Here is a 23,540-nt window from a genome sequence, read left to right on the forward strand (position 1 = left end):
TTCTCAACTCGAGGAATAGATTTTTTATTGCACTGTCTCCTACCGTAGTGCATGTAGCAGTTCCCTTTAGTCGGGTCCAGCTGGATGGCCTTGAGGAAGTACTGTTCTGCCTCCGCTGTCTGACCCTGGGAAGGAAAACAGGTAAATAATCAGACACTCTGTTAAAAAAATGTATTATGAATCCATGGCATCATTTCAGGTTTTAATTTCAACATATTTAGACTTGAACATATCCTTGCAAGAAAAGCACACCAAAACCAAACATTCCCATGCGCACACACACACACACACACACACATACACAGGAAAGACATGGGTCTTTTATAATGATCACCATGTCAGATTGGACAAATGTATTATTCAGAAGTCTGGCAACTACAGAGGTTTGATCTTCATCTCTTGTGTCATCTGGGAGGACGGTAAAAAAAGTCAAGACCAAACCACCCCAAAATTCAAACGCATAGTCATTGTGACGGTGAAGCCTCTTAATTTGGCATTGCCGATAATCAAATTTGGGATAATCAATGGATTTAAATTGTGTCGATACTAAACATAATTTTTTTCAGATATTGATTTCACATCTTGTCTGGCTGAAGTCACTGTAAGATTTTTATAAATTGAACATTTATAATACCTTGACTCGTTTTCAGACATATTATCGGGTTAAATTCTGTTCTTTGAAAGTGGCCGCTAATGTTTTTGCCCAAATTGGATACAGAGTGTGATCAGCCAACCACACACACACACACACACACACACACACACACACACCAGGTTTGTAATAAATTGCGAATGGCATTTTATTTTTTCATTTTTTCTCGGTGCACCTGGCATGAGGGAGAATGGCATACGATTGCTCTTTACTCGGCATCTGCATTCGGTTACTTTTATACGCTCCCACGCTTGACTTGACTCGCTTGGTAGCGGGAAGCAGAGCTCATAAAGAAAAGAGAGGTGCGGGGAGTGCATGTGCGCCGCTCTGCTAACTGCTAACTGAAAGTGATTTGCCGGGATGAGAATTCCCCTTTATCCCACCTTCACCGCGCGGCACTGATTGCTTCCACGTTGGCAGGACGGCTGCCATTTAGCATGTTATTACCATGCAACTTTTTCGATGGTTCTCGTACTTCCGTAGGTATGAAAAAGCTAAAGAAGCCACACAGCCAACAAAATAAACCTTTTTTATTACATACAGTTCTGGAAATATAAATCTTTTTCACGTATTTCTCAACTGATATGTCTGTGTAAAACATAACTAGTACTCATCGCATCTGAGTCAAAATTGTAAAGTATAAGTAAAAATATAAAAAAAAGTTACATTTATATAACTTATTTATACATTTTAGTTTATTTTAGTCCATATATTTTACCATTCATGTAATTTCAATGAGCATATATACGTTTCTCTGAGGTGAAGCATCAAACCGTGAATGAAGGGAAAATTAAATATTAATCTGTTAGATGTGGAAAATGGCCACGAAGCAGAATTTTTAAAACAGCTCCTGTCTGTGTCTTGGGTCGTGCTGCCTTGGTGGTTTGGGGCCACCAAGCAGCTATATAAAGAACAAATATGTCCATAACTGAAAACTCAAATATGACTAGATGACTAAAGACCACACTGATCAACATAATGTAATGCGAGAACATAATTAATGGCCTTATCAAACAATATGATTTCATTATGTGTAGGTTAGACAGGCCCTACCACAGGCACTAGTGACTGGCTAAAGAACTTCACTCGTGGTCTGAACCGGAGGGCCGCAGCTCATGGGAGAAGGATCCGGTTACGTTAGGCTAAAGTTAGCATCTCCGCAGCCAAAATCCAATCCAGACGCGCAGCTGGGCAGCCGCTCATAAATCAACTCAACGCCGACTGACCACAACACTCCCTCCAGAGCGAGCTGAGGCCTCCGTCGGAATTGTCTATGACAGAGCACTGCTCGGCGGGGTCTTTAGGTAAGCAATCGCATTGTTGCGGCCCTGACTCCGACGACGAGAGAACTGGCACACTGGCCTTGGCTGAGCATTTATAGCGGACTTCTAATAAACTGCGGAGGTTTTGGAGTTCGGTCTCATCCCGATCACTTTCACAAAGGAAACCGAAGGCAGACATCTGAAAGTTTAGCCTTGATTTTACGCCCGATTGTACCAGTCAACGTCTGAGTTTCATAAGCGACTTGAATTTCAACTTGATGAGCTGTGATGTTGGGTGGACTTTTGGTGGAGTCTAGACAGAAGAGACTGAAATGCATTGGATCCAAGCTCCGTTCATTTAATTAAAAACAAGAGAAAATGCAAATAAATATCTATAAAATGGGGACGAAAAGGGGACGATAAACTATCACATAATGAAATCAGGCAGCTGCAGCTCCATCTACTGGTGCTTCCTTATATAACACCGAACAGTACTTTATGCCGCTTTATTTCTGTTCAACGAAAGACTAACACATCTAGGTAATCATTTGGAAAATGTTCTATTAATCAATATATGAATTACGCATCAGGGGTCAGGACTCACAGACTTTGTCACGTGTCCCAAACGTCTGAAAATCAAGGGCCGTGTGCTCGGCCGGCTGAACCCGGCGTGACTCTTCCGATCTTTGTGAATACGGCTCTGTCCGAGGAGTCGGACTGATGAGGTAATGTGTAGATTTGTGATGAAGTAACTCCAGGTTGACCTCTCCCTGGCTGGCGGGCCAAACGCTCACACACATTATACATACACACAGCTGATACTGATACACAGTGTTGATCGCAACATGGTCAAAGCTTCACCGACTCGTGTGATTTAATCAGGAAAGGAATGTAATTGCATTAAGCGTGAGCGCCGAGTCCATTGTTAATAGGAGTTAATATCCTGTTTTGAAGTCGGGAAGTTCATGTGTGATGGGGAATCACAACAGATGTCCAGTTGGTTTGGGTGACCCCCCATGACTGACTGCTGAGGTTGAAGCCAAAATCATATTAAGCTGAGGAAATGAAGAGTTGGGTGAACGGGGGCCTTTTGACCCGAGACCTACGACGTCAAGGTGGGGTAGGGGTGCAGCTGCATCACCCCTCGTATTTCACGATAGAAAGGTCAGCCAGCAGAGGCAAGAATACAGGCATTGTTCTTATCAGGCTTTACCAGGCCTATAAACACATGTGCATACAGTCAGTGTGGTGGCCTTCCAAGATTTTTAGAGGTCGTAGGTCATCCTACAAGTGTGCGTGCATATTTTTGCAAATATTAAGTGTTCTGAAATAACAAAGTTATTACTGTATGTTAACTAATATTACATTACAACACTGTTACAACAATAGTGGTGCATCTTAGAGATCAGCTTCTTGGTTAAGATTATGATCTAAGGTGCTTTTTTATGGTTTGTGCCTTTTGCAAAGTTTCTGATGGCACATTGCTCATTGTCTCATCATGCACCCCTTTGTGTTTTTTTAATTAGGTGTGGTTCAGTCAACACTCCCATGCATGTTCACTTTGTGCACAAGCAGGTCTGCAATCTTCAGATAAAAACCAATCTGTTTTACCAGCTAGACAGCATTATAGATAGCAACATTCCATAGACTTTAGTGAGGACAACTCTTTTTTTTTTCTGCATCATAATAACTAAAAGTGGAGTTGGACATCCACAAAATGTTTAATTGCACTTTTTGCTTCATGTTAGATCTCCAAAATAGGACCACAAGCAGTTGGTCTGCTCTCCACACGGGTTCGTTTCAGATCATTCAGCTAATCACCTTATTAATGTCAAAGCTATTTATGGCTGTTTAATTTATGTTAATATCTACCTTGAGGCACCTAAAAGTCTCTCCAATAATTTGCCTGACGCTCCTTCAGAAATAATTGTGTATTCAACAGCCCTCTGGCTCGAGCTGACTGGGGCAGGGGGGCTGGTGACAGCTGTGATTACTCAAGTTAATGTGTCTTTATAGTCACCTGAAGACAGTGAAAATTACGACATCGACCATCATGCAGTGGACTGGACGTAACCTACCAGGATGGACAAGAGCTTTCCGTAGGTCAGGTGGGCAGGGATGTGGTCCGGCTTGGCATTCAGGGATTCCTTGTACCAGTGGCCCGCCTCGTCCAGTCTGTTCAGCCTCATGTAGGCCTCTCCTGTCCAGGCAGATTGATGTAAAAATCCCACTTATCCAACATCCTCTATTCTCTAAACCATCTTATTAAAGTCTTTAAGGCAAAAAGTCCTAGGGTGGAAAAACACACATACCAGGGTCAATTTTGGGAGAAACTCAAAGCACCCATGCAAGTGAGAATGTGTAAACTTTACACAGAGGAACACTGACCTGAGCCCAGGTCCTGCCCAAAAATGAGCTGTGTTAAACCTAAAAAATGTCTTATAAAAATTTGACCTGGTGTGCATTGAAAAGTCAGATCCCAGAACAAAAGGGAAGTGACGTCAATGGAAAAACTTATGAACCTCAGCGATACGGTTACACATGACTCCTCAGACATCATCTTCCCTAAGGCTCTGTAGGTGTTTCTCCATCCACCTGAGCAAACATTGATTTGACTTTTACTCAATAAGCTGTAGCCAGGAAGGGACTGTAGATATATCATTAGTTCAGGAATATTCCAGGGATGTGACGAATTAAGCTTTCGGCCTTCAGGGCTTTGCACCTCTACGTGCTCGACTGAGGCCATCGACTGTCTCATCTGATTTTAATCTTTTCATCTGTACAGTATATGAGGGGGAAACTCTAGACCAGATGCAGGTGTTCACTTAATCTCGCCCACATATGCCGCTATTTGGAATATTGAGGAGCGGGAGCGGCCGGGCATTGTGGAAAAGTTTCATCTCTACATCTTCGAAGAGATTCAATTAGCAAATTTCAGAGGGTAAATGCACTCACCCATCATGTTGAAGAGACTCTGAGGGGCAAACTGCCGAGGCATTTTCTGTACCGCTTCCTTGTACACTACCAAAGCCTCCTGTGAAATTTGCGACACAAAACCCAATTAGTTGATGCAACAGACAAACATGCAGACATGAAATATTTGTAGTGTTGATAAATGTGTGTGTTGTCTTAGATGAAAAACAATGAAAAAAACAAGCATTTGTAAAACAACCATACAGTATAATACAACTATATGTACACATATATACACTACCAGTCAAAAGTTTGGATAATCCAACACTGTGGGGGTTATGGAGCCATTTTAAAGTGAAGTGATTGTCACTTGTGATACACAGCAGCACAGCACACGGTGCACACAGTGAAATTTGTTCTCTGCATTTAACCCATCACCCTGTGTGAGCAGTGGGCAGCCATGACAGGCGCCCAGGGAGCAGTGTGTGGGGACGGTGCTTTGCTCAGTGGCACCTCAGTGGCACCTTGACAGATCAGGATTCGAACCCCCCTCCCACAGAGTCACCTCTTTTTACCTTCATGTTTGTGTTGTTCACTGTTGTCTTCACCAAAACCACTTGATGAGATGCTCATTAACATGATAAGAACCTACTCTGTTGTCCGACTTAAGGTGGTGGAGATAAGCTGCAATCACAGCAAAAGTTCCTGGATTTGGACCCCGTTGGCTATTTTTTGTTGTTTTTTTTACATAACCTCACGTTTATTTCAGTGTCTTCAGTTTTGAAGAAAAAAAAATGCAAGACCCATAACTGAGTAGGTGCGTACAAACTTTTGACTGGTACTACATTGTAAATAGTCACATATAATGGGTGGTAGTAGCCTAGTGGGTAACACACTCGCCTATGAACCAGAAGACCCGGGTTCGAATCCCACTTACTACCATTGTGTCCCTGAGCAAGACACTTAACCCTAAATTGCTCCAGGGAGACTGTCCCTGTAACTACTGATTGTAAGTCGCTCTGGATAAGGGCGTCTGATAAATGCTGTAAATGTAAATATAAACCTCCCCCCACCTCCTGCTGGCCCTGCTCGTGGAGAAGCTTCCCCAAGTTGTAAAGGCAGCTTGTGACGGAGCTCTTGTGGGCGTGAGGATCTTTCAGGTTCTCGTCAGGGATCTGGGAGCAGGTGAGGAACGTGCGTTTGGCTTCCTCCACATCGCCCTGGGACGTGAGGATGATGCCTGTGTTCAAGTATGCAGCTGAGGGACCGAAGACAAGAATGTGGTTTAATAATGAATCCCACCCCACACCTTCAGTTATAGCCAAGCTAAATCCGTATAGCCAAACACTCATCGAAAGTTACAGTAAATTCACAAGTAAATACGTATTTTGAGGAGATTCAAAGCAAGACCAGATGAAGTGAAGGAAAGGTTGAGAAGTAAAGACGCTTACAAGCCAGCGTAGGTCGGCTGGCGATGGCTAGTTTGTAGTAACGCAGAGCCTCTGAGAAGCGGTCATTCTCCTGCAGGAGCAGTCCTCTGCAGCAAAAAGGCGCAATGATGAGAACATCGAAACACTTCAGGTGGAGGTGGAAGCTGCTAGATTAGCCTCATGCTGCACAGCTGGCTATTGCCAGTAGCTGGCAACTGGGATCTGAAGTTACTTACTAAGACTTAAAACATATGCAGTAACGTCTGTATTCATGCCAGGTCTAGTGGGAGTTGTGCTAAAGTAACCCACCACACAATTAAGCCACATCACGGCATGCCTCCGTTAATGCATTAGCATAATTGCCCACTTACACTTCATAACCTGTATAAAAAAAGCCATAACATTTAAACAAACTAAAGCTACTTTGCTGGTATAAATAAGTAATGATGATTTCTGTGCCTTAAGTGCAGTAATGGAGACACACGTTACCCCTTTAGGCGTCAGCTAATGGAAGCAACCGCACGAAGGAGGAGTGCAGTAGAGACTAAATAACAAAAGAGTGTTCTCATAAAATATGATCTAATATATTTATTATGCATATGTAATTTGAGGCACCGATTTGATAAAAAAAAAAACATTAACATTAAAACATTTCTTTATTTCTAACCCTAAAAATGTTGGTATGTACAGTTTCAGGAACAATTCAATATTTCCAATTAGCAAAGCACCAAAAAAGTGACTAATAGAAATTGAATTCCGTAAAATGTTATTTTCTAACATGTGTAATTCTATTAGAATTTCAGTAACAGTACAATGTCTTTATGTAACTATGTACAAGATACCTTTGTATTATTATTTATATGTGTGTGTAAAGGTAATTTTCCGGATGCATGGAAGATGTAGACAGACTACAAAACTAAACCTTTGACCATCTTGGGTTAATAAGCATGATATCTACTGTCAGACTCCTTCAACCATCCCTGCGCATCATGATTAATGAATTCACTGGCCAGGGGCAGAAAACACCCCACAAAGGCATTCCCCTGAAATAGAAGATCGATAGCTACTCCAGCTCCTCTAATCACAGCTCTTCTGCTCTCCCCCTCTCCTTCGCTCTCTTTTCTTGCTTCCTTTCTGTCGGCAGTGCCAGGATGAATTGCATTCCTCCCCCTGCAGACAGAGGCTCGAGTCGAGGTCATGTGAGCGACTACTTACAGGTTGTACAGCATGTCGGCCATGTTGCCTCGGAAGTGCAGGGCGTTTCTGTACGCGCCCTCAGCCTCGGCCATCTTCCCCTGGTTCTTCAGAACGTTACCAAGGTTACCCCAGGCTGGGATCGGGGGGGAAACGCAGACGTTTTAATGTTCACTTCATTTCTCTCTAACAGAGAAAGGACTTCTCCTTGTAACAATGTGATGGGAGGAGTAGCAGGTTGTCAGAAAGACTTGCAGAAAGCCAAAGAACCACATGGCAAAGGTGAAGTCAATTAGTAATGTTATTCTAATCAAATTGAATTACATAATTATAATTTAAGAATAAATAAAATCTCTGTCAAATGTAAAAAAAGACATCGTTTGAGGGTTTTTATTAACTTCCTTGAAGTTCTGTTTGAAGATCCATGTGCAATTCTATGCACTTTTTATGATTAAACTGATTATTCATTTTGCTCCTTGTAGTTTTCCCAATTTATCGATATTTGGTGAAAATAAAAGAATTATTGCAACATGATTGAAATATCTAGAGTCACTATTCAGCTGCTGTACCTTTGGCAGGGTTGACTCTAATCCCTGATCTGTAGAGTGTCTCCTCGCTCTGCCAGTCCCTGTTCCTCAGTGCGGTCTTCGCCCCGTAGAGCAACACTAATCCCACGGTGCTGCACAGCAGCAGCGTTCTGTGGCGCCTGGATCGGACCGCCACGTACAGACTCCTCAGGCCCACTGTCACCAGCATGCAGAAGCCCATGCTGGGGATGTACAGAACCCGCTCGGCCACCACGAAGCCCACGTAGAAGAGCAGGTTGGTGGCTGGAAGGAACGGCAGGGTCAGGAGTGCGAGGAAGAACATCAGCAGGTTCCCCGTTGGGGGCAGGGAGTCCCAGGGTGCATTGTGGTGTACTTTGGCTGTTCCGTTTTGAGTGCCATTTTTGGTAGGCCCTGGTTCTCCAGGGCTCCCCAGGTCTGTGTGAAGGTGGTGGCAGTGTCCGTTTGTGAGGGACTTCCCGTTTGTCACATGGGACTTCCCATTGGCTTCTCTTTTCTCCACGATGGGTGAACCCCGCAGGCCGTACCACACCAGAAACAAAAGTCCTGCGTAAAACGCCAACGACTGAAAATTCCTCCAATCGGCAAATGTTCTGAGCAAGGGCAGGGCGTCCATGGACCAATCAAAGCTCAGCCTGTCCGGGCAGAGGAGCAGCCAGAAGTTGGCGGCAGGTAGGTGTAGGAAAGTGAGCGTCCTGGTGAGCAGGTGCGGCGAATCTGCCGCTGGGTTGTCCGAGTTGGAGAAGTTTGGGGGCTTGTTGCCCATCCAGTAGACGCGAGCGGCCAGAAGCCCCACGCCCGAGCCGGCCAGCAAACTCAGGCTGATGAGCAATGGGGCGTTCTTCCTCTGAAAAAAGGGCAAGACACACACACACACACACACACACCCACTTCAGTCATATTAAACACACACACACACATCTACACGCCACTGGTCAGCTTGTGGTTTTCACGACCTTTCCCCCCTCCCCAGAGGCATATTTCTCAAATCTGATTTCGTTTCGCACTAAAAAAACACAAGCTTGTACGCAGAGGCTGGGGACCTTCCTCCATATAACATCTGCACCGGGGAACCAGAGTGCCGGAATGTTCTCGGACGTCGCCTGCAGCTTGCGCCGGCGCGTTCACGCACAATTACTTTAGCCAAGTGCTCGCTGCAGCGCTGGCGGCGGCGGTGGCGGCCTGCGGCGGCCAGCAATAACATGGCCGCGTTTCTAAGCAAACACATAAAGCATATTTTGGAGAAATACGAGGCAAGAGGTAAGTAAAGGAGCGGTTTATGTTCACATGACATTAACAGATAGCTTAAGACCATATACAGCTGTTTTTATCCAATAAGACATCATTACACTCGGGCCGCAGGGACACCTTGAACACCGCCGCCTCGGTTTCTTAGTGACAGCGTGCATATCCATCACAATTTCCTCTCCTCGTAAACGGGTTTTAAAAGTCTTTCGTTCGGTTTGACCTGTCCCAGTGGAAAGACAAATAAACTTTGTCCTAAATATCTGTCGCAGACAGTTACTTCCAGAAACGTATTGACGTTACGGGCCTCTGTTGGGAACGCGAAGACGTCCCCACTGTGACTTTCGTCCTTTCCCTGTGGGCCACTTACAAGCGACTGGGGCTTCAACTGTTTATTTTGGAGAGCCAGGGCTACCCTGTGGGCCATTTTAAAAGTCCTCGGAAGACGAATGACACCTTTACATAGGGTGTTTTCCTTGTTTTTAATATCTGCCTGACCCAGATTAACGCAATATTTAAAACTGTTAATAATTCTTGCACCGCTGTGTGCCCTCAGATCTGAATAAACGGCGAGTGTGTGACTGGTAATCTGATTATGCAGTTTGTGTTGCCGCTGTAATCGTCACCACGTGAAAACCCGAGTTTCTCTGGGCAATCTGCACCGCTACCTCAGCCACAGTTCATTTACTTGTAATGAAAGTAATGCATGTTGTGCAACACTTGAATGTATGTAACGTTTTCTAGTACTTATGTGCCGTACTGTTGTTTTATATAGTTTTACACGCTTTTACACATCACAATCAGCCTCAACCTGCATGGAATTATTTCCACAATACCCATAAAACAATTGTTATTTTTTAAGAGTTGGACAGTGTGATTGAGGCAGACGTAGATGTAAGTCCTGTGTAGACTCTCCAACTAGAAAATGGACAAATTCTGCATTATGCTGAGAAATCCCCAAGGTTTTGAACATGGCACAGCTTCACGTTTGGTGCTATTAAGCTCCAGCGAGGTCTCAGGGTCGCATCCGTCAACGCTGACTCACTCATTAAAGGACAACTGTCCAAACTCTGGGGTCACTTCCCCTCAGACCTGCTGAGATTAAAGTGTGGGATACAGCTGTGAAAGCACTGGTACACACACACGAACACACAATTCATCCATACGCACACACACTTCACAGAGAGCTCAGACATCTGACCTCCTGGACTGCAACAGCAGCAATAAGAACCGAACCTTGTTTGCAATATGATCCTAAAAGGGAGAGTGTGTGTGTGTATGTGTATGTGTGTGTGTGTGTGTGTGTAGTGGAGTATTACATTAAGATCAAAGGAAACATGTAAGAGACTCGGTGGTACAGTAAAGCTCTCCCCAGTTCCTGTACATTTTCTAAACTCATCTCTGGAACCGGATGAAGAAGAGGATGGGTGTATGTTACTTTGCTCACACACGCATGTAAAAGTGCAGGACAATGCAGGACTAACTCATCATATGATGATCATACACTTCCATATGTTTACCACAACCTTATATAATAAAACCAACACAGATACAGTAGTGTGCTACTGAAGGAGCACGAACCACGGTGGTTTGGATAAACTGCCGGAATGTTTTTTTGTGGTTGAAAGTGAGCTCTGCCACACTGACAATGCTCCCAGAAAGCCATTCTGTCCTTTTACCATGTGATATTTTGGCCGCTGGCATGGAAAGAGATACAATTTGGGTCCAAGGCAAAGAAGGGCCAATGGTGTCAGACACAGAAATTAGCACTGCCGTGGTCCGGACGAGCAAAATGGAAATTCCGCAGCTATATTAGACAGCCTTAAAGAGCGGCAGAGATTCCCAAGTGGTGCACATGAACGTTAATGAAGCTATAAATTGCAGGAGGAGTCGGAATGTTCACGGTAAATAAAGAGATGGTACTTATCGGCAACAAGTACATCTCATGTTAAAGAGCGGCCTGACAACTTGATTGATTTTGACAACGGTGTTGTATGGTCAGGCCCCCAGAGTGGTGTGAATTTCCCAACCAAGCTCCCTAAAAACTCAATTGTTATCATTTATTTTGGGAACAAGCTAAAAGCTTGCAGTTCAGTTTCATTTTGTGCGCCTGAAAGTATTTACTTTCAAAAACATTTATGTATTTGATCTGGCCAATACTCCTCATTTCATGTATATGTGGTTTATATTATGATGCTTATTATGGTACGTTTTTCTTTTAAAGTAAGTTTTCTTTTTTTGTCAATATTAAGCTTTTGTTTTTATATACTTTTTTATAAATTTGGATCTCTTTTGAATTGAAAACTTATTTATTAAATTGCCTAGTAGCCTAGTGAGTAACACACTCGCCTATGAACCAGAAGACCCGGGTTCGAATCCCACTTACTACCATTGTGGCCCCTAGCAAGACACTTAACCCTGAGTTGCTCCAGGGGGGGACTGTCCCGGTAACTACTGATTATAAGTCGCTCTGGATAAGGCCGTCTGATAAATGCTGTAAATGTAAATGTAAACTGGAGGCCCAACGGGTTTGAATGGTTCAAATCAGGCGAGACATTAATCAGCAGCATAACTTACCACTCAAACGCGCACACAGATAAAACCATATTTTACAGAAGGGTCTGGAACAAGAACCACATCACTGATAATGTGTTTAGAAATATAACTGCTGCATTCAGACCACATTGTTAAACATGGATGCCTTCTTCATGTTTGCTCTCTTTATTCTTTTTGTCTGGAGCACGACAGACATAACTGTGGAAACAGACACCATTCTCTCACGAAATGACCCCAGTTCATGACTTCTCTCGCGTCTGGGACACTTAAGATGTCCAAGCCTCCACCGCATGGCGCTGATGGCTTTTCAGCGATTGGAAGATGTGGTCGCTTTAACGCGGGATAACAGCAGGGTGGACGGCCTCAGATCTGTAGCCATCTGAAATAACTGGCGGGGGGTGGAGGGGCCGATATTTGTTTGAGATTAAAAGAACAGGCAAACAGTTTTCCTTTTTTCCCCAAAAAAATTTCCCTCGCAAAAAACAAAAGCGAGTATTTGCTTTGGAGAACACCCTTCTTCCCATTAATCATTCAGATTATTCCTGTATCCTGGACATGCAACTACAAAAAAAAAAAGTGATTGTCACGGTGCACACAGTGAAATTTGTCCTCTGCATTTAACCCATCACCCTGAGTGAGCAGTGGGCAGCCATGACAGGCGCCCGGGGAGCAGTGTGTGGGGACGGTGCTTTGCTCAGTGGCACCTTGGCGGATCGGGATTTGAACCGGCAACCTTCTGATTGCGGGGGGGGCGCTTCCTTAACCGCCAGGTCACCACTGCCCCCAAAAAGTCCTTCGAGCTGGAATTGAACCAGCGACCTAAGGATTACAGGCAGTACAACTACAGTCCTCCGCTCTACCAGCTGAGCTATCGAAGGAACTAGTAAATGAAACTGTTGTGCACCATGCAGAATATTTTTAGGTTTGGTTAATTTGCTCTGCAGCAACAATGAGGGGATCTGAATGCAAAGCTGTGAGTATTTCCGCAGTTACGTGCCAAGGAAATGTCCTCGGAGGTCGAGTGAGAGGTGGACCAATTACCGCAAAATCTTTTCTGCCCTTTTTCTTTTAAGCTGCCGGAGCACAAAGACGATGCTGGTGAAAAAAAAAAAAGATTTAGACAAGAGCGAGTGAATAAAGGACGGGAGGAAATTAGGCACAATGGAAATCGATCTCCGTGCGGACGGCACAATGAGTCTGAGAACGGCGCTGTCGCTGTCTGACGGAGTGCTGGAGGAGTAAAGAGCGGCCTCATCCATTTCATCTGCGGCCCAGCGAACGGCACGGGGGCGCGCTGTCACACCGAGGCGGGGTGGGGGGGGTCTGGAGGGATAATTAGGCAGCAACTCCAGATGGGAGCTGACACTGAAATCGATGGGGAAGTTACAAGATATCAGAGGAACGTGTCACAGTAGCGCCCAACAGCACCGGTGTCCTTAACCCACCCTTAAACTGAGAGGAATGGACATAGAAAGCCAACATGACAGAAGAGACAGCTTAGTGTTATTTTTTCATAATTACTGTATTTCACAAAACTATAATGAATTCGTTACATGGGGACAGAGTTGCAAAGTGAAGTGAAAGTGAAACTGAAAGTTGTTTAAAAAGTATTTCAAATGAGTCTAACACTAACTAACACACAGAAACAAACAAACAAACAAATAAATAAGTAAAGACTATTCCCAAGCATGTTTTATTCTTGACATATTAGGCCTTGTCAGGGCGCTTAGTTTTGTAACTCAAAATCTATAGAAACCAAATGAGAATTGCTGGTGTCTTCTTCTTGTAAGTTGCTGTGGATAAAAGTGTCTGCCAAGAAAAGTAAAGTAAAGTAAAGTAAATTGTGATACGCAGCAGCACAGCACACGGTGGCACAACGAAACGTGTCCTCTGCATTTAACCATCACTCTTGGGGAGCAGTGGGCAGCCAAGACAGGCGCCCGGGGAGCAGTGTGTGGGGACGGTGCTTTGCTCAGTGGCACCTTGGCAGATCGGGATTCGAACCGGCCACCTTCTGATTACGGGGCCGCTTCCTTCACCGCTAGGCCACCACTACCAGAAATTATGCAGGAGCGCAATGGCTGAGCGTCGCCCTGGGTGAACCGCCTCCTTGATCACGGTGTCTCCCCTGCCAGGAAAGGCCTACACATTAAATTTTAACGTTATTGTTCCAGACCAAAAACTGTTCACGTGTCGAATTCAAATGTCAGCCTTTCCAATGCAAAGACGCTTTGTTACTTTGGATTGTCTGTCACCAAGCTGATCAATATGCTTGTTTGGTGGCATCTGAAGCTACCGGCCAAGCTGCAACGAAGAGCCAGCTGTAGGGTTTGAGCCTTTTCCACCCCATGTTTAATGGAGTTCACAGTCGTTGCTGCAGTAGGGAGCCAGTACACCAACAGTCGACCGTGCTTATTTCAGGTTTCAGTGTATTCCTGCACTCATCCCGGAGCAGTTCATCATATCGGTGACATTCATCTCCATAAGCTCCTGTGGCTGAGATACCGGCAGGCTGGCCTAATACGAGCCATTTATTCCCGGCTGATGTCAGGCATTGCGGATTACGACCGGAGCCTTAAAAAGGCATGAGCCGATTTAGCCTGTTTCTCACTGTGACTTTTATCACCGTGGCGCACGCTCATCTAAGACCGTCCTACGCCGTTAAATCCGTACCCTGATGAGATCCAGTCATGCAACATTTCCTCAACTCTTCTTATAAAGTCACAAGCGATGCTTGCATACCATAAATCCTCATAACATATCAGGCCAGGAGAGGTTTCAGGTCACGTGGCAGCTTGAATTTCATTTCCTCCCCTCATAAAACTTTTAAAAATTCAGTCTCGGTGGCCAGTGCTGATTTTTTTTTGGTTTTTTTTTTCTGTCCTGCTTGGTTAAGTATATTCAACCTTCCGCTGACTCGGCACATTTTCCCCCCCGTTAATCAGGTAAAAATAGCCGAGGGCTGACTTTGATAAAGTGACCTCATTGCCGGCCACGGTCCTACCGGAGGACAGAGGTGGGCCTGGTGTCACCGACGCTGTTGTTCTTGTTATTGTTTTGGCGTGGGTGCCTCGTGGGTCTCGTAAATGAGATGAGTCTCGGGGTTCAGATCCCGCCGTGACAGGGCGCTGCATCAAAGGCTGCACTCGGAAAGCCGATTCTCCGAAGACGCACTTCCTGAGTTAAAAGCAGACGGCGTCCCTGGGCCTGTGCTCTGCCTCTGTACTGCTGTTCTGAGACCAGTCAAAAACCCCTTTGAATTTGCGATGATGAATTGATCCATGTGTGTCCCTGCGTTTTTGCTAACTGTACAATGAGCTGACACTGGAGCTTGGTGATATGGCAAAACATTTACCACTATATACTTTTCCATATCAAATGATTTTTTTATGAAAAATCTTTTCTGATGTTGCCATACCAGAGATAATAAACTGTTTATTAACATTTAAAACCACGACTATCGATCCCTCCTCAACTTTTCTGCGTGCATGGGTTCTAAGTTTCAGGCACCTCAGTATCCCAGACATCCCAACTTGCAGAACCTATAGTCTGAGGTGAAATGAGTATTACATTTTCTTTTTTTGGGCCACTCTCCTTCTATGGAGTAATATTTGTGCCAAAATTACTGAACAAAACTTTTCTAATATTAAACAAAAATCATGGAGCTAAGTGATCCTGGCGACTTTCTGAAGGAACTGGCCCCATTAACGAAACACAGCTTTGTTTCTGGCCTGGAACTGGATCGACAAGGACCATGACCGCTTCTTCGCGCCTTCGTGGGCTGCTGGATATCACCTATTATAGGCTAACATGCCAATGCCATATTAAAGGCCTAGCAATGTTACACGCTGTCTTCTACCGTACTGGCCCTAAAATGAGTCGATTCAAAACAATGCTGTTCTCTTAAATGGGCTTTCAGTTTGTAAAAAACTCGCATCCAGGTGGGAGAGTTATCTCAGATGTTATCATCCACGCGGTGATTCAGTGAATGGCCGAACGCTGTAACACCCCGCTCTCCTCCAAAGTGCTCTCCTTGTTTGCAGTCTCGTTCTCCTCTGTGGCAATCCAAACACACCATTGTTCACCAGCCTTGTCTTTTATTAGAGATGTGCAGCGTAGAGAGGATTTCTTGTAGTTGCTTTATGAGGTTCTGCAGCTGTTGTAGAACCATGAACATGTTTTCCGCCATTCTTGTATGTATGACGAATTTGCAGTTATACAGTACAGACCAAAAGTTTGGACACACCTTCTCATTCAATGTGTTTTATTTATTTTCATGACCATTTACGTTGGTAAATTCTCACTGAAGGCATCAAAACTATGAATGAACACGTGTGGAGTTATGTACTTAACAAAAAAAGGTGAAATAACTGAAAACATGTTTTATATTCTAGTTTATTTGCTCTGGTTACTGCTTTGAACACTCTTGGCATTCTCTCGATGAGCTTCAAGAGGTCGTCACCTGAAATGGTTTTCCAACAGTCTTGAAGGAGTTCCCAGAGGTGTTCGGCACTTTTTGGTCCAGCTCAACCCAAACCATCTGGATTGGGTTCAGGTCCGGTGACTGTGGAGGCCAGGTCTCCACTTTTTGTTAAGTACATAACTCCACATGTGTTCATTCATAGTTTTGATGCCTTCAGTGAGAATCTACCGACGTAAACGGTCATGAAAATAAAGAAAACACATTGAATTAGAGAAGGTGTGTCCAAACTTTTGGCCTGGACTGGAGGTTGGACTAATATTTCAGCATTTTCAATTAATGAGCTGCTTTGTCATCCAAATGGATGTGTGAAAAAAAGAGAAGTTCACTCTGGAGCCACTTTAAAAAATAACTGTCCTGGTTCCCCTGGAACACTGTTTACATGTGGATGCAAAACTAGATCGGATAAAAATGGTCCCGTTTTAGAAGAAAATGTTCTTGTGTGGATGGGAACTCAGCATGGAACACAACGCCATTTTTTGTGAAGACCACAAATACATGAAAAATATATTAATCAGAAAGATTTTTGAAAACATCTCATAATTTCAACATTAACAGCGCAAAACTTCTTTGAGTCGTTGATTTCATGCAGTGTCCCATTTCTAAACGGTGAGCAGTATAAGTTAAGGTTCGGATCTATCCCTTTCAACCTTTGACCCAAATGAATCTGAAACAAGTCTGCGGTTACTTGGTGTTGCATATTTTTTCCATCTTGAAAGCCGGCCCACAAAAACGCGGTCTCCACGCGGCCTTGGTGCAAAACCACATGCGGCCGCTCAAGATCTAAAAGCGGGCCGCCTCAGCATTCCTCGGGCCGGAAGTTGCCGGCCTGCAGAATTCCTCCGCTTCGGCAAGGCGCAATTGGATATCCCGGCGGCAGCGCGGCACGGGGACCTGCGTAAACAATCGGGGCGAGGGGGCGCGGCGCGCTCCCATCTCCGGCGTCATTTCACAGCTGAGCACCCCTGCCGAGGATAATTGGCACCTCATTTGTCAGGCGGCCCGGCGCGCGGCCGGGGCTAATCTCCATCCCGGGCCTCATTGAGACGGATGAGAAAGAATACTTCTCCTGCCAGGCCTTGATTACACATAAAGTGTGTCGGATCGGGGCTCTGTGCTGACTCGTGTGTGTGTGTGTGTGTGTGTGTGTGTGTAACGAACCATCACACACCTCCAAAAGCTTTTCCAACACCCTCTCCGAAGCCAACGACAGTAAGACGCCGTCACGTCCACTGTGGAGCTCGGAGGTGTGTTTTCTTAGCCAAGCAGAGCTCTGCATTCCACACACACACACACACACACACACACACACACACACCTTTCCGCCGCCTCTCATTCGCTCCCCTCGCTCGTTTTGGTCTAAATCCCCATCTCCTCGGCCTTCCGCTAGTTCCCCGTCCTATTAAGGGTCTAATGGGATGAGAGATTGGCTGCTACTTGAGCGGCTGCTTCCTGACGCCCCACCGCGCAGCTCATCTGCATTTTCTTATTGTTTTTTCCTTTCAGCGAACGTGAGGTATGATTTTTTTTTTCTAGACATCCAATCAGACCTACAGAGTATTTTTGCCCCTGCGGGTAATAACGTATTCAGAATAGGACGCAGTTTGCTGCGATCCCAGTAACTGGGGTGGACAGAAGCGAGGGAACGGCTTTGTAGTGGCGGTTAAGTGAGAAAGAGAGAAAGAGCGAGATAAAAGCGAAGGAAGCGAGGGCAGACTTCCCTTCCTTCTCTACCTCTTGCATGATTCGTTTCCCATGCGCCGTAACCAGAAGTCTGTATGGGCCGCTGAAGCCAGCACGCAGGGGCGAGATGAAAAAGCCGAAGACGAGACGCCGGCGTCCAGAGGACAAGCTCCCCAACGACGGCGCGGCGGCATTTATTATTCATGGCCGCCGCCAGCTACAGCTTGAAACCCCAGAGTGACCTGCAATTCAAAACTATCAAGATGCGTTGTCCGTGCCAACGATGATTGTGCGATACTGCCAGTTCACAGGTCTGCACTGTAGTCGTGCGGTTTTCTTTATTGTAACTGAGAGAGAGAAAATGCTTTTTAATGAGCAACCGCATATTATTTTTTTATTACAATGGGAAAAACATATGCAGTTTGAACATTTTCTGCCATATGACGAAAATCACTGGAATCATGATGCACAGTGTAAATGCATGAATTTATTATCTCAATTCAACCGCCAGCTAATTTATTATTATCTTTCCGTGACAGTTTATTCCTAATCAGGGTCATGGCTGCCAGAGCCCATCCAGGGACCCAGGGCGGGGTGACACCTACAGACAATTCCGAGTCGCCAGTTCCCCTTACTAGCTGAAGGAAATTTACGGTATTTAGCAGAAGTTCTTGTCCAGAGTGATTTGTAGTCTGATCTACACACCACACACACACAAAAATGTCCTTAATTGTCACTTCAATAGGGGACTCGGCCATTTTGATGTTGGTTGCATCACAGAACTAAATAGAATATAGATGCATGTCTTACTCTTTTGACAAGATGAGAAGCGCTAGAAACATGTGCCATCAGAGCCATGTCACTCACCGTCACAGTCTGGTGCTGTCAGGGTGTCAAAATTTATACATACACATACACATACACATACACACACACACACACACACACACACACACTAGACTAAGCATCATGTATTGTTATATTAGTATACTGTTAACTGTTCTTTGGCAACTGATCCGGGCCTAGAATGTCCCTTGCTCAGGTGTGTATTCCTGGATCTAGCTGATTGATTTCTCCCCTCCATTCTTTGCGCTATTTAAACCCCAGTGCTTTTCCCCAGAACTGCTGCTGCTGGGTTATTGACTGGCCATGTTTGCTTTGTTCAACTCAGCCTGCATGCACTCTACTAAACCCTGGAAGCCAGGAGGATCCTGAAAATATCTGCACTGGTGATACAACCCCAAATATGGTGTCCGAACATTACAGGTGGTAGGAATGGTGGTAGAGGGTTGTAGTAGCCTAGTGGGTAACACACTCGCCTATGAAACAGAAGACCCAGGTTCAAATCCCACTTACTACTATCGTGTCCCTCAGCAAGACACTTAACCCTGAGTGTCTCCAGGGGAGAAGGCTGTCCCTGTAACTACTGATTGTAAGTCGCTCTGGATAAGGGCGTCTGGTAAATGCTGTAAATGTAAATGGAAGTACAAACACCGATGTAATGAGAAGAGCTGTAGTAGTTGTTTCGGTGTGTGCTGTTTTTACTGGTTTACTGTAGAGCATGCTGTATTACAGGGACGTGGGGGGATGTCGAGTGGATGTTCAGGTGGCAACGATACAGGCACACTGTGGAATATTGCCACACTAATGATGATGAATAATTTGTTGTTTGAGTGCATGCTTAAGGGTCTGGCATTGTGTGTGTGTGTGTGTGTGTGTGAGTGTGTGTGTGCATAAATCCTGCTGAACAGCGAGAAAGCATTTCCTCCTCTCAGCCTCCTCTCCTGGGTGCCTCATAAACAATCGTCCCACAGCAGCTTTAGGGCGAGAGCGTGCCGAGAGCGACAGGGCGTACATGCAGCGGAGAGACCGATGGCAGGAGATGGACGACCACGTCCCGCACAGAGTTAAAAAACGCTGCAGAAATTTAATATCTTGACTGGAGTAGCTGACTTTTTTTTTATTCCGTGTTTACTCAGGATCCCTTACACAGACACACACACACACACACACTCTATATGTGTGTGTGTGTGTGTGTGTGTGTGTGTGTGTGTGTGTGTGTGTGTGTGTAAATGTATATATACTGAGCAGCTGCACACTAAACCACTTTTCCAATTAGCCACAAAATGAAAAACAAACAGTGAAAACCAGCGGCCCGCATTACCCAGGAGAGGGGAAAAGACGGAAATGATCATGAAGAAAGAACAGCAGCGCAGGCCTGGTGTCCAGAATCCTACCTTTCCCAGCAGAGCGTACAGCTGGGGCAGCTGGAAGCGGTGGAAGATGAAGAGGTCGTAGACGGCTGACACCCCCAGGACCGTGACCCCCTGCTCCTTCCAGAGCATGGCGCCCGCTGCCGCCCCAACGCTGCCCAGCAACCAGAGCCACGCCCGGCCCGAACGTGGCCCTCGCCACCTCAGGGCGCAGTGGTGCGAGTAGCAGAGCAGTGACAGCAGGAAAAACAGCCCCGCCCCTACGTCCGCCCGGCCCACCACCCCGGCAACCGCCTCCGTGTGGACCGGGTGGGCCGCGAAGAGCAGGCCGGCCACCAGGCTCCACGGTCCTCCGCCCAGCAGGGGGCGACACATTGTGGTGAAAAGGCCCGTGACGATGCCGTGCAGGCACACGTTGACCAGGTGGTAGCCCCAGGGCTCCAGGCCGGCCAGGGCGTAGTTGAGGCGGAAGGACAGGGTGCAGAGGGGCCGGTAGGACTTGTGGCTTCCACTGTGGGTGAGCAGCGTTCCCCAGAAATCATCGTAGAAGACGTTTCTCCAGGGTGTCTCGGGCAGCAGGTCCTGGTTGGTTTTGATTGCACGGCTGATTGAGAAGAACAAGAGGTCAATATATTTATTATTTGTCAAAATATAGACACTTTTGTGTAAAATCATCATGACATGCATTAATATGATTGAGTTCCAGTCTTGTGTCTGTTTATAGAGAAGCAGATCGTTTCAGATTAAGCTTAATTAAATATTTTACTGAATCATTACAAAACCGATTATTTAAACACGAATTCTAAAATAACAATTGAATTGAATGAATACATTTTTCATATTTTTAAGGGGAAAAAAAATGTCGTGTGATTTCTGATCATATTGTGAGACACGCGTATGGAGTTCCAGGTGGCGTCATGGTCCCAGAGGCTCACACAGTTAACACATTTGCAAGGCCTGATGGGCAACTAAGAATGTAAGACATTCTCACTCTCAGTGTGACAAAAGTGACAGCTGAGACCTGAAAACCGGCAGCGGGCCTGTAGAACGGATCTTTTATAAACCAAAGGTAACAATCTTAATCCGCCCTTCTCCTCTAATGACTAGTTTCTTGACATTTCACGCAGCAGCAAGGCCCAAGACAAAATCGCTGCAGCTCTGCATCTTAACGTTAATTACACCCTTTCATTTCACGAAAATCCTCCTGGGCCAGGAAGACAGCAGGGTGAGATAAGACAGGCGGGGTGTGAAGGGAAACCTGTGCCTCAGACAGGTCAAATTAAAGCCTGTAGTGCGACACAGACCCCTTATCACTGCATTACAGATACGAGCCCAACCAAAGACTGCAAATGTATGTGCGTGTGTGTGTGTTCCACCGGTCATGTCACACTGATGGACGGGTGGTCGGGCTGCTGTGGTTTATTCAGTCAAGAAGGTCATTCTCACAGTGGAAACTCAAATGAGAATATGTGTTCCAGAGAGAGAGAGAGAGAGAGTGTGTGTGAGTGAATGAGTTAGAAAGAGAGAGCTGGAGACGAGCCAAGGAAAGGCTTCCTTTGTTAAAAGATTAGAGCTGTATTTGCTTACTCGGAGTGAATGGAGAGAGGACGAGAGTGAGAGAGTAGAATGAGATCATTGCCATGCTACCGGCTCACGCTCGCCCGTTTCTCTTCCATTCTAAAGGCTCCTGGGCCGTAGGACGACTGCAGCGCCCCGGTGCCGCCACGGAAACACTTGGTCGTCTCCAGAGTCTGATGCGTGCAGATTTCATGCATCTATTTGCATTTAGGCAATAATTCATTAATGATTTTTTTTTTTTTTTTTTACTGTGGCAAGTGATGAATAAACAGCAGCGCCAGCACCCACCCCCCCAGCCAAATTAGCCATCATACCTCAGCAGCGGGGACAATTGCAGCACGATGCATTCACCACTTTAATGAATTCTTTTCTTTCATGGTGCCAATGGACTGGGAGGGTGGCTGATTTGAATATTACGACTATTTATTCAGCCGCTGGGCCTCATCGCTTTCCAAAAAAACCCGCTGCACACGAACAGAGAGATTTACAGAATGGACCGTGAGCACCACGGAGTAGGAAAACACTTTATAACGGGCACATGCGTGTTGTAAGAATTTACATTAAGAAACAGGACATCTACATTTCCATAATGACTTTTTAAAAATATTTTTCTTTTTTTTTTCTTAATAAAATCTTATATAAATAGGCATTTTTATTGACATACCCACTTTTATATGTTTGCCTATCTTTGTGAGGACATTTTACACATTTTACACACAGATAAGCACACAATTACGTCTCTCAGCCAAGCGGTACCCGAGAAATGCTCGCCTTTTTCCCCATTTGGAAAACAATCCTGGGAAATGAAGGAACTCCTTGCCATGCCCGCCTCGCTCGGAGGTCAGCACCTCTCACTGATGTCGGTGGTGAGAAAGATTTACACACACACAGCACGCACTCCCGCTGTCATCGGGGCCGTTTTACGGTACAGAACTATCGAGTTTTGTTCCATTAGGGCCAGAGACCACCCAGACCACCCTGGTAAAAAAAAAAAAAAAAAACTTTTCACAATTTTGGATTGCGTGCGCTAGAAGCAGTCCGATTAGGGAAAGGAAGAAGGTTGAAGAAGGTTGAAGGCACTCAAGCTCCCCCGTTTTTTTTACTTGACTTAATTCGGACGATCTAACCGATGGATAATTGCAGCATTACATTCAATTTCAATACTGTGAATAAAAGGGCTTAATGGTATCAGTAACAAGTGTAATTATGAGTTGTTAAGAGCTAATCATCGATGGTAACTTGAAAGCACGTTGTAAGTCGCTCTGGATAAGGGCGTCTGCCAAATGCCGTAAATGTAAATGTAAATGTAAATGTAATCTGTTCAATTAATAGAGACCTTTGGAGCATTCCATGTGAATTTTGGTAAACTCACGTGGAGTCACAAATGATTTGGGTGACTTGGGTGGGGTGTCACGCTGAGGCCTAACAACCGACATCCGAGGAAAATGGAAGATGTTTCATATGAAAACCCATAATTCCACCGATGTTTTCATAACCCCTGCCACAAAAATATACATATGGGTTTAAACAGACACACTAACAGAACCAGCATGCATGTTTCTGTTTGTCGTCTCTCGATAGTGATCTTTGTAAATTGGACTTCGTAGATCCCCTTCGACAAGTTTCATGAATCAGTGAAGGATGATGGAAACCCCAGCACTTCGGCTTCTGTAAATATTTAGGCCCCCTGGGGGAAAAAAAACGGGCGCGTCTCCGCTTACGATCCCACGCGGAGAGAAATCGCCGCAGAGTAAACCGCTGTCACTTT

General features: G+C 45.3%; 1 protein-coding gene, 1 non-coding gene and 1 pseudogene across 2 annotated transcripts in view; all 3 read right to left on the reverse strand.

Annotated features, from left to right (window-relative positions):
• Window positions 1–23,540, reverse strand: part of LOC114764256 (protein O-mannosyl-transferase TMTC2-like) — a 51,947-nt gene that overhangs the window by 10,636 nt on the left and 17,771 nt on the right. The window contains exons 2-9 of the mRNA XM_028953732.1: window positions 20,219–20,798; window positions 8,021–8,864; window positions 7,473–7,587; window positions 6,279–6,364; window positions 5,901–6,085; window positions 4,870–4,948; window positions 3,993–4,114; window positions 44–125 (exon numbers count right to left, since the gene is read on the reverse strand). Of these exons, the coding sequence (XP_028809565.1) occupies window positions 44–125; window positions 3,993–4,114; window positions 4,870–4,948; window positions 5,901–6,085; window positions 6,279–6,364; window positions 7,473–7,587; window positions 8,021–8,864; window positions 20,219–20,798 (2,093 nt within the window). The remainder of the gene's footprint in view (window positions 1–43; window positions 126–3,992; window positions 4,115–4,869; window positions 4,949–5,900; window positions 6,086–6,278; window positions 6,365–7,472; window positions 7,588–8,020; window positions 8,865–20,218; window positions 20,799–23,540) is intronic.
• On the reverse strand, window positions 12,610–12,696 carry trnay-gua (transfer RNA tyrosine (anticodon GUA)). The gene is given in 2 exon segments: window positions 12,610–12,645; window positions 12,660–12,696. It is a non-coding gene; the product is annotated as a tRNA-Tyr (tRNA).
• Window positions 13,838–13,961, reverse strand: LOC114765421 (uncharacterized; annotated as a pseudogene).

The sequence above is a fragment of the Denticeps clupeoides genome, chromosome 15 (assembly GCF_900700375.1).
Source record: "Denticeps clupeoides chromosome 15, fDenClu1.1, whole genome shotgun sequence".
Classification (NCBI taxonomy): Eukaryota; Metazoa; Chordata; class Actinopteri; order Clupeiformes; family Denticipitidae; genus Denticeps; species Denticeps clupeoides.